Source organism: Papio anubis, chromosome 1, assembly GCF_008728515.1.
Source record: "Papio anubis isolate 15944 chromosome 1, Panubis1.0, whole genome shotgun sequence".
In the NCBI taxonomy this organism is placed as follows: Eukaryota; Metazoa; Chordata; class Mammalia; order Primates; family Cercopithecidae; genus Papio; species Papio anubis.
The window spans coordinates 33,564,464-33,577,140 of NC_044976.1; the positions used below are offsets into that span (position 1 = coordinate 33,564,464).

At 37.9% G+C, this 12,677-nt stretch overlaps 1 protein-coding gene across 8 annotated transcripts in view; it reads left to right on the forward strand.

The window, feature by feature from the left end:
- Positions 1–12,677, forward strand: part of ZMYM4 (zinc finger MYM-type containing 4) — a 159,101-nt gene that overhangs the window by 113,142 nt on the left and 33,282 nt on the right. For all 8 annotated transcript variants that reach the window (XM_003891571.5, XM_009204639.4, XM_021944064.2 and 5 more), the window contains 6 exons: positions 5,538–5,712; positions 5,824–6,036; positions 9,696–9,846; positions 10,632–10,747; positions 11,869–12,144; positions 12,317–12,467. In XM_003891571.5, the coding sequence (XP_003891620.2) occupies positions 5,538–5,712; positions 5,824–6,036; positions 9,696–9,846; positions 10,632–10,747; positions 11,869–12,144; positions 12,317–12,467 (1,082 nt within the window). The remainder of the gene's footprint in view (positions 1–5,537; positions 5,713–5,823; positions 6,037–9,695; positions 9,847–10,631; positions 10,748–11,868; positions 12,145–12,316; positions 12,468–12,677) is intronic.

Consider the following 12,677-nt stretch of genomic DNA (forward strand, 5'->3'; position numbering starts at 1 on the left):
GAGTTGGATGTACCAAAAATAGAAGGAAGCTAAATTCAAAGAAGCTAAAAGATTTGCTTGTGTCACCTGGCTGGTTAATTTTGGCATGTGCATTGTTTCTCTACATAGTCTATATAGTCAAACAGGTTTCATTTGGAAATCATTCCCCATAAGAAGGATTTAAATTTGATTTGAATAGGCAGAGATGGAAAAAGTTTCCTCTCTAATAACTACTGCTATTATTGTAGACCAGTAGAAATATAGCAGTAGCACTTAGGTTAGAAGAAGCTCATTAGCTATTCAGAATAAATTTTATTTTTCTTAATTTTTGGTAATCTTATCTCTTAGCCTCTTGAATTTAACTTAAACTCTGAAAACATTTTGGTTGCCATTTAATTTTTAGGTTTCCTTAATGATAGGGACCTAATAATTTGGTTTAAAAAATCTGTCTTGACTGGGAGCAGTGGCTCATACCTGTAATCCCAGCACTTTAGGAAGCCAATGTAGGAGGATTGCATGAGCCCAGGATTTCGAGACCAGCCTGGGCAACACAATGAAACCTCATCTCTACAAAAAGTTAAAAAATTAACCAGCCGTGGTGCCACATGCCTGTAAGCCCAGCTGCTTGGGAGAATGAGGCGAGAGGATTTCTTGAGTGCAGTTTGAGGCTGCAGTGAGCTATGATCACACTCCTGCTCTTCAACCTAGGTGACAGAGCAGGACCCTATCTTTAAAAAAAAAAAAATCTCATATTCTGCAGAAAAGAGGTAATTTGGAGGATAATTTTGTTAATACTGTTAGATCAGATTCTTGGTATAATGATATTCAAAGAAGTAACATGCAGATTGTCTGTACCTTTTCTGAATTTTCACTAACTGGAATGAGATTGTTTCTTCTCATTCTGTCATAAGATACAATCCACTATCACAATAAGATGTAATCTCATTGGACTCTAAGCATAGTGAGAGCAGTGAAAAATACCTAATTTTATACTTCCATTTCCTTGATCCATGCTGTTGCCAATTCTTATCTCCTTAACCTTCTAGAAAACACCTATTTAAGGTCCAGCTAAAATATCACCCTTTGGGTTGCCTTTCACATTACATGTAGTCTGAAATAATTGTTTCTTCATTTATATTTTTATGGCACGTTATTCCTGTCTTCTCCAAAAATTATTTATACTTTTTTTTTGAGATGGAGTCTCACTTTGTCGTCATGCTGGAGTGTAGTGGCGCGATCTTGGCTTACTGCAACCTCTGCCTTCCAGGTTGAAGCTATTCTCCTGCCTCAGCCTCTTGAGTAGCTGGGACTACAGGCACACACCACCATGCCCAGCTAATTTTTTTGTATTTTTAGTAGAGATGGGGTTTCACCGTATTAGCCAGGATGGTCTTGATCTCTTGACCTCAGGTGATCCGCCTGCCTCGGCCTCCCAAAGTGCTGGGATTACAGGCGTGAGCCACCACACCTGGCCTATACTATTTTAAGAATGCTTCTGTTACAGTATTTTATAAAATATTTGTCTATTTGTCACAGTAACTCTGAGCTCCTTAAGTACATACATCTCTTTTTTGAGATGGAGTCTTGCCCCATTGCCCAGGCTGGAGGGCAGTGGTGCAATCTGAGCTCACTGCAACTTCCACCTCCCAGGTTCAAGCAATTCTCTGGCCTCAGCCGCCCAAGTAGCTGGTACTACGGGCGCATGCCACCACGCCTGGCTAATTTTTGTATTTATAGTAGAGACAGGGTTTTGCCATGCTGGCCAGGCTAGTCTCAAATTTCTGACCTCAAGTGATCCACCTGCCACCTCCTCCCAAAGTGCTGGAATTACAGGTGTGAGCCACTGCGCCCGGCCCATATGGGGACCATATTTTGACTCACGGTTTCATTAATGTCTGGCTCAATGTAACTTCTCACTAAATACCCCTCTATGAAATACAGTAAAACCTAATTTTGAAAATAACAGGAAATGCAAAAAGCAAAGCAGTCTAGAGCTGCTAAATATGAAAGATGGCAAGGTATGGAGTTATGTATTATAGTACAATATTAGGTGTTCCTAATGATGATTTCCCATTATATCTACTATTTTACTGAAGCAGAGATATTTGTATAGCCATACTTTAGAGATTTTCAGAGTTTGGTTCCAGACCACCTCAATAAAGCAAATAGCTCAATAAAGCAATTATCTCAATAAAGTGAGTGATACTAATTTTTTGGCTTCTCAGTTCATATCAAAGTTGTGTTTATACCGTAGTCTGTTAAGTGTGCAATAGCATTAAGTCTTTAAAAATCAACGTACATTTTTAAATTAAAAAGACTGTATTGCTAACAAGTGCTAACAATCATATGAGCCTTCAGTGAGTCATAATCTTATTACTAGTGGACAGTCTTGTTTCAATGTTGATGACTGCTGATTAATTCAGGGTGATGGTTGCTGAAGGTTTTGGTGGCTGTGGCAATTTCTTAAGATAACAATGAAGTTTGTCACATCAGTTGACTCTTCCTTTCACAAAAAATTTCTCTGTGGCATGCAATAATGTTTGATAGCATTTTACCCAGAGAAGAACTTTCCAAATTGGAGTCAGTACTCTCAGACTCTACCATTGCTTTATCAACTAAGTTTATGTAATACTTTAAATCCTTTGGTGTCGTTTCACCAAAGTTCACAGCATCTGCACCAGGAGTAAATTCCATGACAAGAAATTACTTTCCTTGCTGATCCATTGGAAGCAACTCCTCATCTGTTCAAGTTTTATCATGAGATTGCAGGAATTCAGTCGCATCTTCAGGCTCCACTCTAGTTCTCTTACTGTTTCTCCCACATTTGTAGTTATTTCCTCCACAGAAGTCTCCAACTCCTCAGAGTCATCTGTGAAGACTGAAGTTACCTACTTCCAAGCTTCTATTAATGATGATATTTGGATTTCCTTTCATTAATCATGAATGTTCTTAATGTCATCTGGAATGGTGAATCCTTTCCAGAAGCTTTTTCATTTCCTTTGGCCAGATCCATTATAGGAATCACTATCTATGGCAGCTGTAGCCTTAGGAAATGTATTTCTTAAATAATGAGTTGCAAAAATTGAAATTACTCCTTGATCCACGGGCTGCAGAATAGATACTGGGTAAGCAGGTATGAAAATAACATTAACCTCTTGTACATTTCCATCAGAACTCTTCAGTGGCTAGATGTATTGTCAATGAGCAGTAATATTTTGAAAGGAATATTTTAAGTGTCCTAGGATTTTTGAAAGGTAAATGAGCGTTGGCTTCTACTTGAAGTCACCAGCTACGTTAGCCCCTAACAAGAGAGTCAGCCTGTCCTTTGAAGCCAGGCATTGACTTCTCTCTGGCTATGAAAAATCCTAGATGACATCGTTTTTCAATAGAAGACTGTTTCTTCTACATTGAATATCTTATTTAGTGTAGCCACCATCATAGGTTGTCTTAGCTAGATATTCTTGATAACTTGCTACAGCTTCTCCATCAGCACTTGCTGCTTCACCTTGTACTTTGATGTTCCAGAGCTAGCTTCTTTCATTAAACCGTATGAGCTAACCTCTGCTAGCTCTAAACTTCTGCAGCTTCTTTACCTCAGTCTTCCTAGAATTCAAGAGAGCCATAGGGCCTTACTCTGGATTAGGCTTTGACTTAGGCTTTGGCTTAAGGGGATGTTGTGGCTGGTTTGATCTTCTATCTAGAGCACTGTAACTTTTCTCCACATCAGCAGTAAGACTGTTGCACTTTCTTTTTTTCATTGTTGTTATTTTGAGACAGAGTGTCTCTCTGTTACCCAGGCTTGAGTGCAGTGGTGCTATCTCAGATCACTGCAGCCTCTGCCTCCAGGGTTCAAGCAATTCTCCTGCCTGAGCCTCCCGAGTAGTTGGGACTACAGTCATGTGCCACCACACCTAGTTAATTTTTGTATTTTTAATAGAGATGGGGTTTCACCATGTTGGCCAGGATGGTCTTGATCTCTTGGCCTCGTGACCCGCCCACCTTGGCCTCCCAAAGTGCTGGGATTACAGGCATGAGCCACTGAGCCCTGCCTAATTTTTGCATTTTTTAGTAGAGATGTGGTTTCGCCATATTGGCCAAGCTGGTCTCCAACTCCTGATCCCAGCTGATCTGCCCACCTTGGCCTCCCAGATTATTGGTATTACAGGTGTGAGCCACCACGCCCAGCCAAGCACTTTCTTATCATTCATGTTGTTCACTGGAGTAACCTTCTTAGTCTTTCAAGAACTTTTCCTTTGCATTTACCTTGTGGTTAAGAGTTTGGCACAAGAGGTCTAGCTTTCCACATGCCTTCCTCACTAAGCACAATCATTTCTAGCTTTTGATTTATAGTGAGAAATGTTGGACTATTCGTTTTGTTGAACTCTTAGAGGCCATTGTGAGGTTATTCATTGGCCTGCCTTCAATATTGTTGTGCCTCAGGGAATAGGGAGGCCTGAGGAGTAGGGGACATACAGAAGTGGCTGGTCAATGGAGCAGTCAGAACACACACATTTTTCAATTAAGTTTGCTATCTTACATTGCCATGGTTCATGGTTACTCCCCAAAACAATTACAATAGTAACATCAGTGTTCACTGATCACAGAAAAACATATTATAATAACAAAAACATTTGAAATACTGGGAGAATTACCAAAATATAATGCAGAGACATGAAGTGGGCACATGCTGTTGAAAAATGGCACTGATAGACTTGTGTGAGGCAGGGTTGCTGCAAGCCTTGTATTTGTTAAAAAGTGCAGTATCTGTGAAGCACAATAAAACAAGGTATGCCTGTAATCTTTTCTTTTAAAAGTACCCTATTAGTGTAATCTCTTTAACATACAAGCATGAGTATAAAACAGTTTATTAACTCTTATGTGGATGTATACTCATGGGAGAGAGACATTGATTAGAAAATTTCAACAGTTTGAAAAATTGGTTTTTAATATGGTTTCCACTTGAACTATCTGGTAAACTACTATAGAATGAGTGGTTTGGTGGGATTAGGGTTGGAGTGGTAAGGAGCCTTAATGATTAGGGTTTTAATATTCATTGCCTTTGTTACTAATGCTTAGAAATTAAATTATTTAGATATGGTAATGTTATATAGCTGTGCTAGAATATGCACTGTGTAGTGTAAAATATATGTTTACTTTTAAAAGATACTAATTTTTGACAAGTGTAATACAGTATTTTTTAAAGAATATTTTGAAAATCTAGATAATTCTAGAAAAGAAAATAAAAATCTCTTATAATCCCTCCTGTAGAGATAATGAATGCTAATCATTTGATGTTTTCCTTTTAGTCTTTGAAACATACGATTCTCATAACAGTTCTATGAAGTAGGTGCTGTATTAATTCCACTTCATAGAAAAGAATTTAAGGATCAAAGCAATTTTTAAGTGTCTCTCAGAAAATTCAAGTTTTTAAACTTAAATTCCAGTGTTATTTCCCTACAGTATAATTGCCTGTGTTTTATTTAGTTATTTTAGCTCACAGAAGGGAAAAACAAATGAATTTACACTATGGCTTATGTTATTTTTTTTCTTATTTTTAGAGACATTTTAAATCCAAAGGATGTGATCAGTGCCCAGTTTGAAAATACCACCACTAGTAAAGATTTTTGCAGTCAGTCATGTTTGTCAACATATGAACTGAAAAAAAAACCAATTGTTACTATAAATACAAATAGTATTTCAACCAAATGCAGCATGTGTCAGAAGAATGCTGTTGTAAGTTACCATTTTCCTTGATTGGGGCAGGAGTCTAATTGTTTGTGCTTAAAGAACAGCTTTTGATGGTCTCTGCTCCTTGTCTTTGTGTTGCTGTGTTTTAATTTCTAGATTCGACATGAAGTTAATTACCAGAATGTGGTCCATAAACTTTGCAGTGATGCCTGCTTCTCTAAGTTTCGTTCTGCTAACAACCTCACCATGAACTGTTGTGAGAACTGTGGGGGTTACTGTTACAGTGGGTCGGGACAATGCCACATGCTTCAGATAGAGGGACAGTCTAAGAAGTTTTGTAGTTCATCGTGTATCACAGCATACAAGCAGGTACATGACCATGTTTACTCTTGATGTCTTTGCTCATTTCAGGTAGTCTGTATTTTTAGTTGAAATTATTTATGAAAATGTTGTTTTACAATATTGGGTTTACTGGCCGGGCGTTAAAAAAGTTTTTTTAACTTTCAAAATATTGTTAAAGAATACAAATCACTTTTGAAATAAAAAAGCCATATTGGCCAGGCCTGGTGGCTCACACCTGTAATCCCAGCACTTTGGGAGGCTGAGGCGGGCAGATCACCCGAGGTCGGGAGTTCGAGACCAGCCTGACCAACATGGAGAAACCCTATCTCTACTAAAAATACAAAAATTAGCCAAGTGTGGTGGCATATCCCTGTAATACCAGCTATTCGGGAGGCTGAGGCAGGAGAATCACTTGAACTCGGGAGGTGGAGGTTGCAGTGAGCCAAGATCGCGCCATTGCACTCCAGCCTGGGCAACAAGAGCGAAACTCCGTTGCAAAAAAAAAAAAAAGATATATATGTATATGTGTGTGTGTGTGTGTGTGTGTATATATATAGAGAGAGAGAGAGAGAGAATTTACTACTTGCTTAACTGGTATTCTTTATACAGAAATAGTATTTGTTGAATAAATGTGCATTAAATATTCATATAGAGTTCTATAAGCAGCAGTTTTGTTCATGCATTTGTTTATACATGTTTATGCATTTGAAATACATGTTTTTAGAGTATGGCTTTTTTTTTTTTTTTTTTTGAGATGGAGCCTCACTCTGTCTCCCATGCTGGAGTGCAGTGGTGTGATCTCTGCTCACTGCAACCTCTGCCTCCCTGGTTCAAGCAATTCTCCTGCCTCAGCCTCCCAAGTAGCTAGGATTGCAGACGCCCACCACCAGGCCTGGATAATTTTTTTGTAATTTTAGTAGAGATGAGGTTTCACTATATTGGTCAGGCTGGTATCGAACTCCTGACCTCAAGTGATCCACCCGCCTCAGCCTCCCAATCCCTGTGCTGGGATTACAGGTGTGAGCCACCAGGCCTGGCCAATATAGCTTTTTTATTTCAAAAGTGATTTGTATTCTTTAACAATATTTTGAAAGTTAAAAAAAAAAACAAACACGAAGAAATATAGTGTATCTCTCATAGATAACAAATCCTGTCATTTTGGTGTATAGCCTTCTTTCCAGCATGTGAGATTTGCATATATACTTCTTATTTGATAAGGAAAGGTTCAAGTTGCATATGTATTCTTGAAATCTGATTCACAGAATTAAAATTGAAAGCCAGAAAATCAAAATTATATCATTAATTGTTATAGTAAAGGATTTTTCTTATCTTTATGAAATAGGAAAAAATAGATGTGAATTATATATTTGTGAATTGATGAGGTGTGCATGGGATGAACTGGATGAACTCTGTGTAACAAATGTCTTTTATGTAGTTTTGTGTGTATTCGATTTGTTAGTGAACTTTGACCAAATATTAGTTTTAAAATTGATAAACTTAAAGGAATAGTAAATGCTATATATATACATATATATATAGTTTTAATTTTTAATTTTTGTGGGTCCATAGTAGATGTATATATTTACGAGGTAAGTACTGTTAATATTTTTAATTTTATAATGTCTCTTTATGTAAGTGCATTTGCTAACATTCTTTTCCTTAGAATAGTGAATTTTTATACAGTTTACCAAAATTGGTGAATTTAATAGCATTGATTAGGAACTTTCTTGTTAATTGTTCTTAAAACTTTGTACTAATTTTGGAATTTAAACTTTGTAGTAAATTTGGAATTTTCCTTTTGTTCTCAAAGGAAAAAAAATCCCCACATCTTCATTGTTTTATCTTTTTCCAAAAGACTGTTCTTTTCCTGATACTGTATCAGGTACTAAAAGTTACTTGGATTCAGTCAATTGAAAGATGAGTCATAGTCCACAAGAGAGGGAGAAATAGGATGAAACATCTTAATTTTAAATTTATCCTTTACTTTTAATTTAGCCAAAATCTATTAAATTTCTCATGTATTATATCTGCTGTGGTAGAGAAAGAACTGGAATTTAGAAGTAAGGCAGATGTAGATTTAATTCCAGACCTTATGTTCAAATACAGTTTTACCTTGGGGAAAGCAGCTAAGCTCCCTGAGTCCCAGTTTTTCTATCTGTAAATAACTGTAATACCACCTATGTCACTGGGATGTTTTTAGGATTATAGAAAGTAAGAATGAAAGAATGCCTAGTATGTAACTGGGGCATTGTAGATGGTCATTTCTGCTACTTTCCTTTCTTCCTTATATATAATTCATTCAACAAGCATTAGATATAATTTCTGTTTTGAGGGGCTGCCTGTCTCCTGAGAAAGACAGACATATAGATGAGTAAACAGAGATGCCATGATGGAAGTATTCTGGGTACAGTGGGCCACAAAGGGAGCATAGTCAGCTCTACTTGATAGGGAAAGATGAGACTATCAGTGAAAGCTTCACAGAGGTAACTCTTGACCTGGGTCTTACAAATGAGGTTTGCTTTTACAGTCCTCATTAGGGAGGAGAGGGAAATGGGTTTAGAGATTTAGAAGACATTCCAGCATTCAGGCATATGTTCACTTTACTGTGTATTTATTTTAATGTCAAGTTTCACATATTGATTCTTTAAGAAGGAAGATTGCTCTTAAAATCTCCTAATTGGTGCTGGACATACTTTATAAATTATCCTGAATGTGTGATATGTTAATAATACTTAGCATTCTTTGCTGCTGAATCCCTAATTGGGTGAAGACTTAAGATAATGGACTCTGGTTGTTTGTATTTGGACACCTGTGATACCCCAGGTTTGCTCTCATTTTACGCTTACAGAGTATTTTTTTAATTATTAGTGGTAGACTATTTGCCAATAAGTTGCCTAATAAGTTTACTAATTTCCTTAAATTCATATTTATAAGCACCTTTGGGGGGTTATTTCAATTTATAGGATGATACAGTATAAAAGCATGAACTTCCTGTTATTTAATGTTTTTAAAACTATGGTTATGACCTATTAATAGACCCTGAAATTAATTACTAGGTTATAACCAGCATTATTTTTTTTCTTTTTTTTGAGACAGAATCTTGCTCTGTCGCCCAGGCTGGAGTGCAGTGGCACGATCTCGGCTCACTGTAACCTCCGCCTCCTGCGTTCAAGTGATTCTCCTGCCTCAGCCTCCCGAACAGCTGGGATTACAGGCATCTGCCACCACTCCCAGATAATTTTTTTTTTTTTTTGTATTTTTGTAGAGATGGTGTTTCACCATGTTGGCCTGGCTGGTCTTGAACTCCTGACCTCAGGCGATCCACCCACCTCGGCCTCCCAAAGTGCTGGGATTACAGTAGTGAGCCACTGAGCCCGGCCGCATTACTTTTTTAATGAAATAGAATAGATTGGAAAATATCAAAAAATAACATGCATTACTTGTTATCATGATATTTATTCCTGTGTAAAACTGTTTTCAGTTTTATTACATACATGCATAATACACAAATGCAAAATCTCGGAAGTATGTGTGTACCATGAAACTTCTTATTGAGGATTACAGTCATAAAAGTTTGAAAATCACTGATTTCAAGTATTTCAAAAGTGTTGAGTATAAACATTTCAAAGAATTATGCTTTTACTAGGAATTTAGTAAAAATGAATGTTGTTTTATTTTCTTAATAGAAATCAGCCAAAATTACACCATGTGCGCTTTGCAAATCATTGAGATCCTCAGCAGAAATGATTGAAAATACCAATAGCTTGGGGAAGACAGAGCTTTTCTGTTCTGTTAATTGCTTATCTGCTTACAGAGTTAAAATGGTTACTTCTGCAGGTAATATTGGTTTCATAAACTATGAAATGTAATAGTTGAAAAATTATGGTTATTGCTTTGTTTTTAAGGTTTTTTTTGGTTGATTTTTAAGGCAAATTTAACATATTTCAGATATTTGTTGTAAAATATCACCAGTTACCTTGATTGCTTATTTATTTACTTGCATGCCTATTTATGCATTTCCCCCTTACCAAAATGCTTTCATATGGCTTCTTTTATATATTTTCTTTTTTTTTTTTTTTTTTTTTTTTTGAGACAGAGTCTCGCTCTGTCGCCCAGGCTGGAGTGCAGTGGCACGATCTCGGCTCACTGCAAGCTCCGCCTCCCGGGTTCACGCCATTCTCCTGCCTCAGCCTCCCGAGTAGCTGGGACTACAGGCGCCCACAACTGCGCCCGGCTAATTTTTTGTATTTTTAGTAGAAACGGGGTTTCACCGTGGTCTCGATCTCCTGACCTTGTGATCCGCCCGCCTCGGCCTCCCAAAGTGCTGGGATTACAGGCGTGAGCCACCGCGCCCGGCACTTTTATATATTTTCTTTATCCACACCTGATTTCTTTGAAGTTTCATTTATTTGGTAGGTTCAGGGTAGACTTTGATTAATTTAAATTGGAAAGAAAAATTTTCAGTATTAGGTTAGTTTTTGCCTATATGTGACGTGATTTAGTTTCAGTTCGTACAACTTACCCTGACCCTTGAATTTTCCTTTCTTGTATATTATTTAATTTCTCATACTTTTGTGTACATCTGTACATACTATTCATTGGTTTTTTTTTTATTTGCTAAGGTGTACAAGTTCAGTGTAACAGTTGTAAAACCTCAGCAATTCCTCAGTATCACCTAGCCATGTCAGATGGAAGTATACGCAACTTCTGCAGCTACAGCTGTGTGGTAGCTTTCCAGGTATGGCTTCAGGAACCTTCCTCTTCTTCAATCAGTGAGTCACCTACTGTATGAGTCTGTTCTTGCACTGCTCTAAAGAAATACCCTAGACTGGGTAATTTATAAAGAAAGAGGTTTAAGTGGCTCACAGTTCCACAGGCTGTACAGGTAGCATGGCTGGAGAGGCCTCAGGAAACTTTCTTTTTTTTTCTTTTTTTTTTGAGAGTCTTGCTCTGTCGCCCAGGCTGGAGCGCAGTGGCGCGATCTTGACTCACTGCAAGCTCCGCTTCCCGGGTTCACGCCATTCTCCTCCCTCAGCCTCCCGAGTAGCTGGGACCACACCGCCCACCACCACGCCCGGCTATTTTTTTTGTATTTTAGTAGAGACGGGGTTTCACCATGTTAGCCAGGATGGTGTTGATCTGGTGACCTCGTGATCCACCCGCCTTGGCCTCCCAAAGTGTTGGGATTACAGGCTTGAGCCCCCGGGCCCGGCCAGGAACCTTTCAATTATGGCGGAAGGCGAAGGGGAAGCAGGCACGTCTTACATGATGGGATCAAGAGGAAAGAGAGAAGTGGGGAGGTGCTACACTTTTAAACAACCAGATTTCCTGAGAACTCACTAGCAACAGAATAGCAGGGGAGAAATCCACCCGCATGATCCAGTCGCTTCCTGCCAGGCTCCTCCCCCAACATTGGGGATTACGATTGGACATAAGATTTGGTCAGGGACACAAATTCAAACCTATCACCTACTATAGTAATGCACATTTATTAGGTGTTTGCTAGGGCCTGGATTGTGTAAGTTTCTATGTCATTCCTATTAAACTTGGATTTGTAGTTCATTCTGTATTTGGAGTTTCATTTAACTGCCCTCTATAAAATTGAATGGTACTTTTATCACCCATATTATCTATTGGGAAGATATTATTTTTGAGGAAGATTATTAGTTAAATTGTTTTATTTTTTCATCATAAATGAGACTCCCCCCATTCCGTTATAAGCTACTCAGAGGCAGGAACATTGCCTGTTAATAGATGTACCTTACATGCCTAGAACTGTGCTTGGCATATGTAGGCACGCGATACTTCTTTGTTTTAACAAAGATTAAATTGATCCTTTTCGTTGTTTTGTTTTTCCAGAATTTATTCAACAAACCAACTGGAATGAATTCTTCAGTAGTGCCCTTGTCTCAGGGCCAAGTAATTGTAAGCATCCCCACAGGTTCCACAGTGTCAGCTGGAGGAGGTAGCGCGTCTGCTGTTTCTCCCACCTCCATCAGTAGCTCTGCTGCGGCTGGTCTCCAGCGTCTTGCTGCCCAGTCCCAGCATGTTGGGTTTGCACGAAGTGTTGTGAAACTCAAATGTCAACACTGTAACCGTCTTTTTGCCACAAAACCAGAACTTCTTGACTATAAGGTAAAGTATAGCTTGTTCATAAGATTTTGAGTATACATAGGTCTATTTGTAAAATTATTTTTAACTTTGCATCTCCCAAAATTACACTATTTGTTTTGAAAGTAAGGGAGATACGGAGTTCCATAAGACAAACCAAATGTTTAATTAGTACTTAATGATTATTTCTTTGCAGGGCAAAATGTTTCAGTTCTGTGGCAAGAATTGTTCTGATGAATATAAGAAAATAAATAATGTAATGGCAATGTGTGAATATTGTAAAATTGAGAAAATTGTAAAGGAGACTGTTCGGTTCTCAGGTGCTGACAAGTCATTCTGTAGTGAAGGTAAAGACAGAAGATTATCTTACCTACTGAGCATGTTGGTTGTTTTAAAAGCAGTTGATGATTTAAGCTTTCACTCTAGGGTTAATCTGTTTTATTGTTTATGTATAACATAAATGCCTTTCCGATTCATTTACACTTAGTTCACTCTTTTTTGATCAGTTTTCTTATATTATGTGGATGTTAAAATGAAGTGAAAGATTTGCAGAGTAT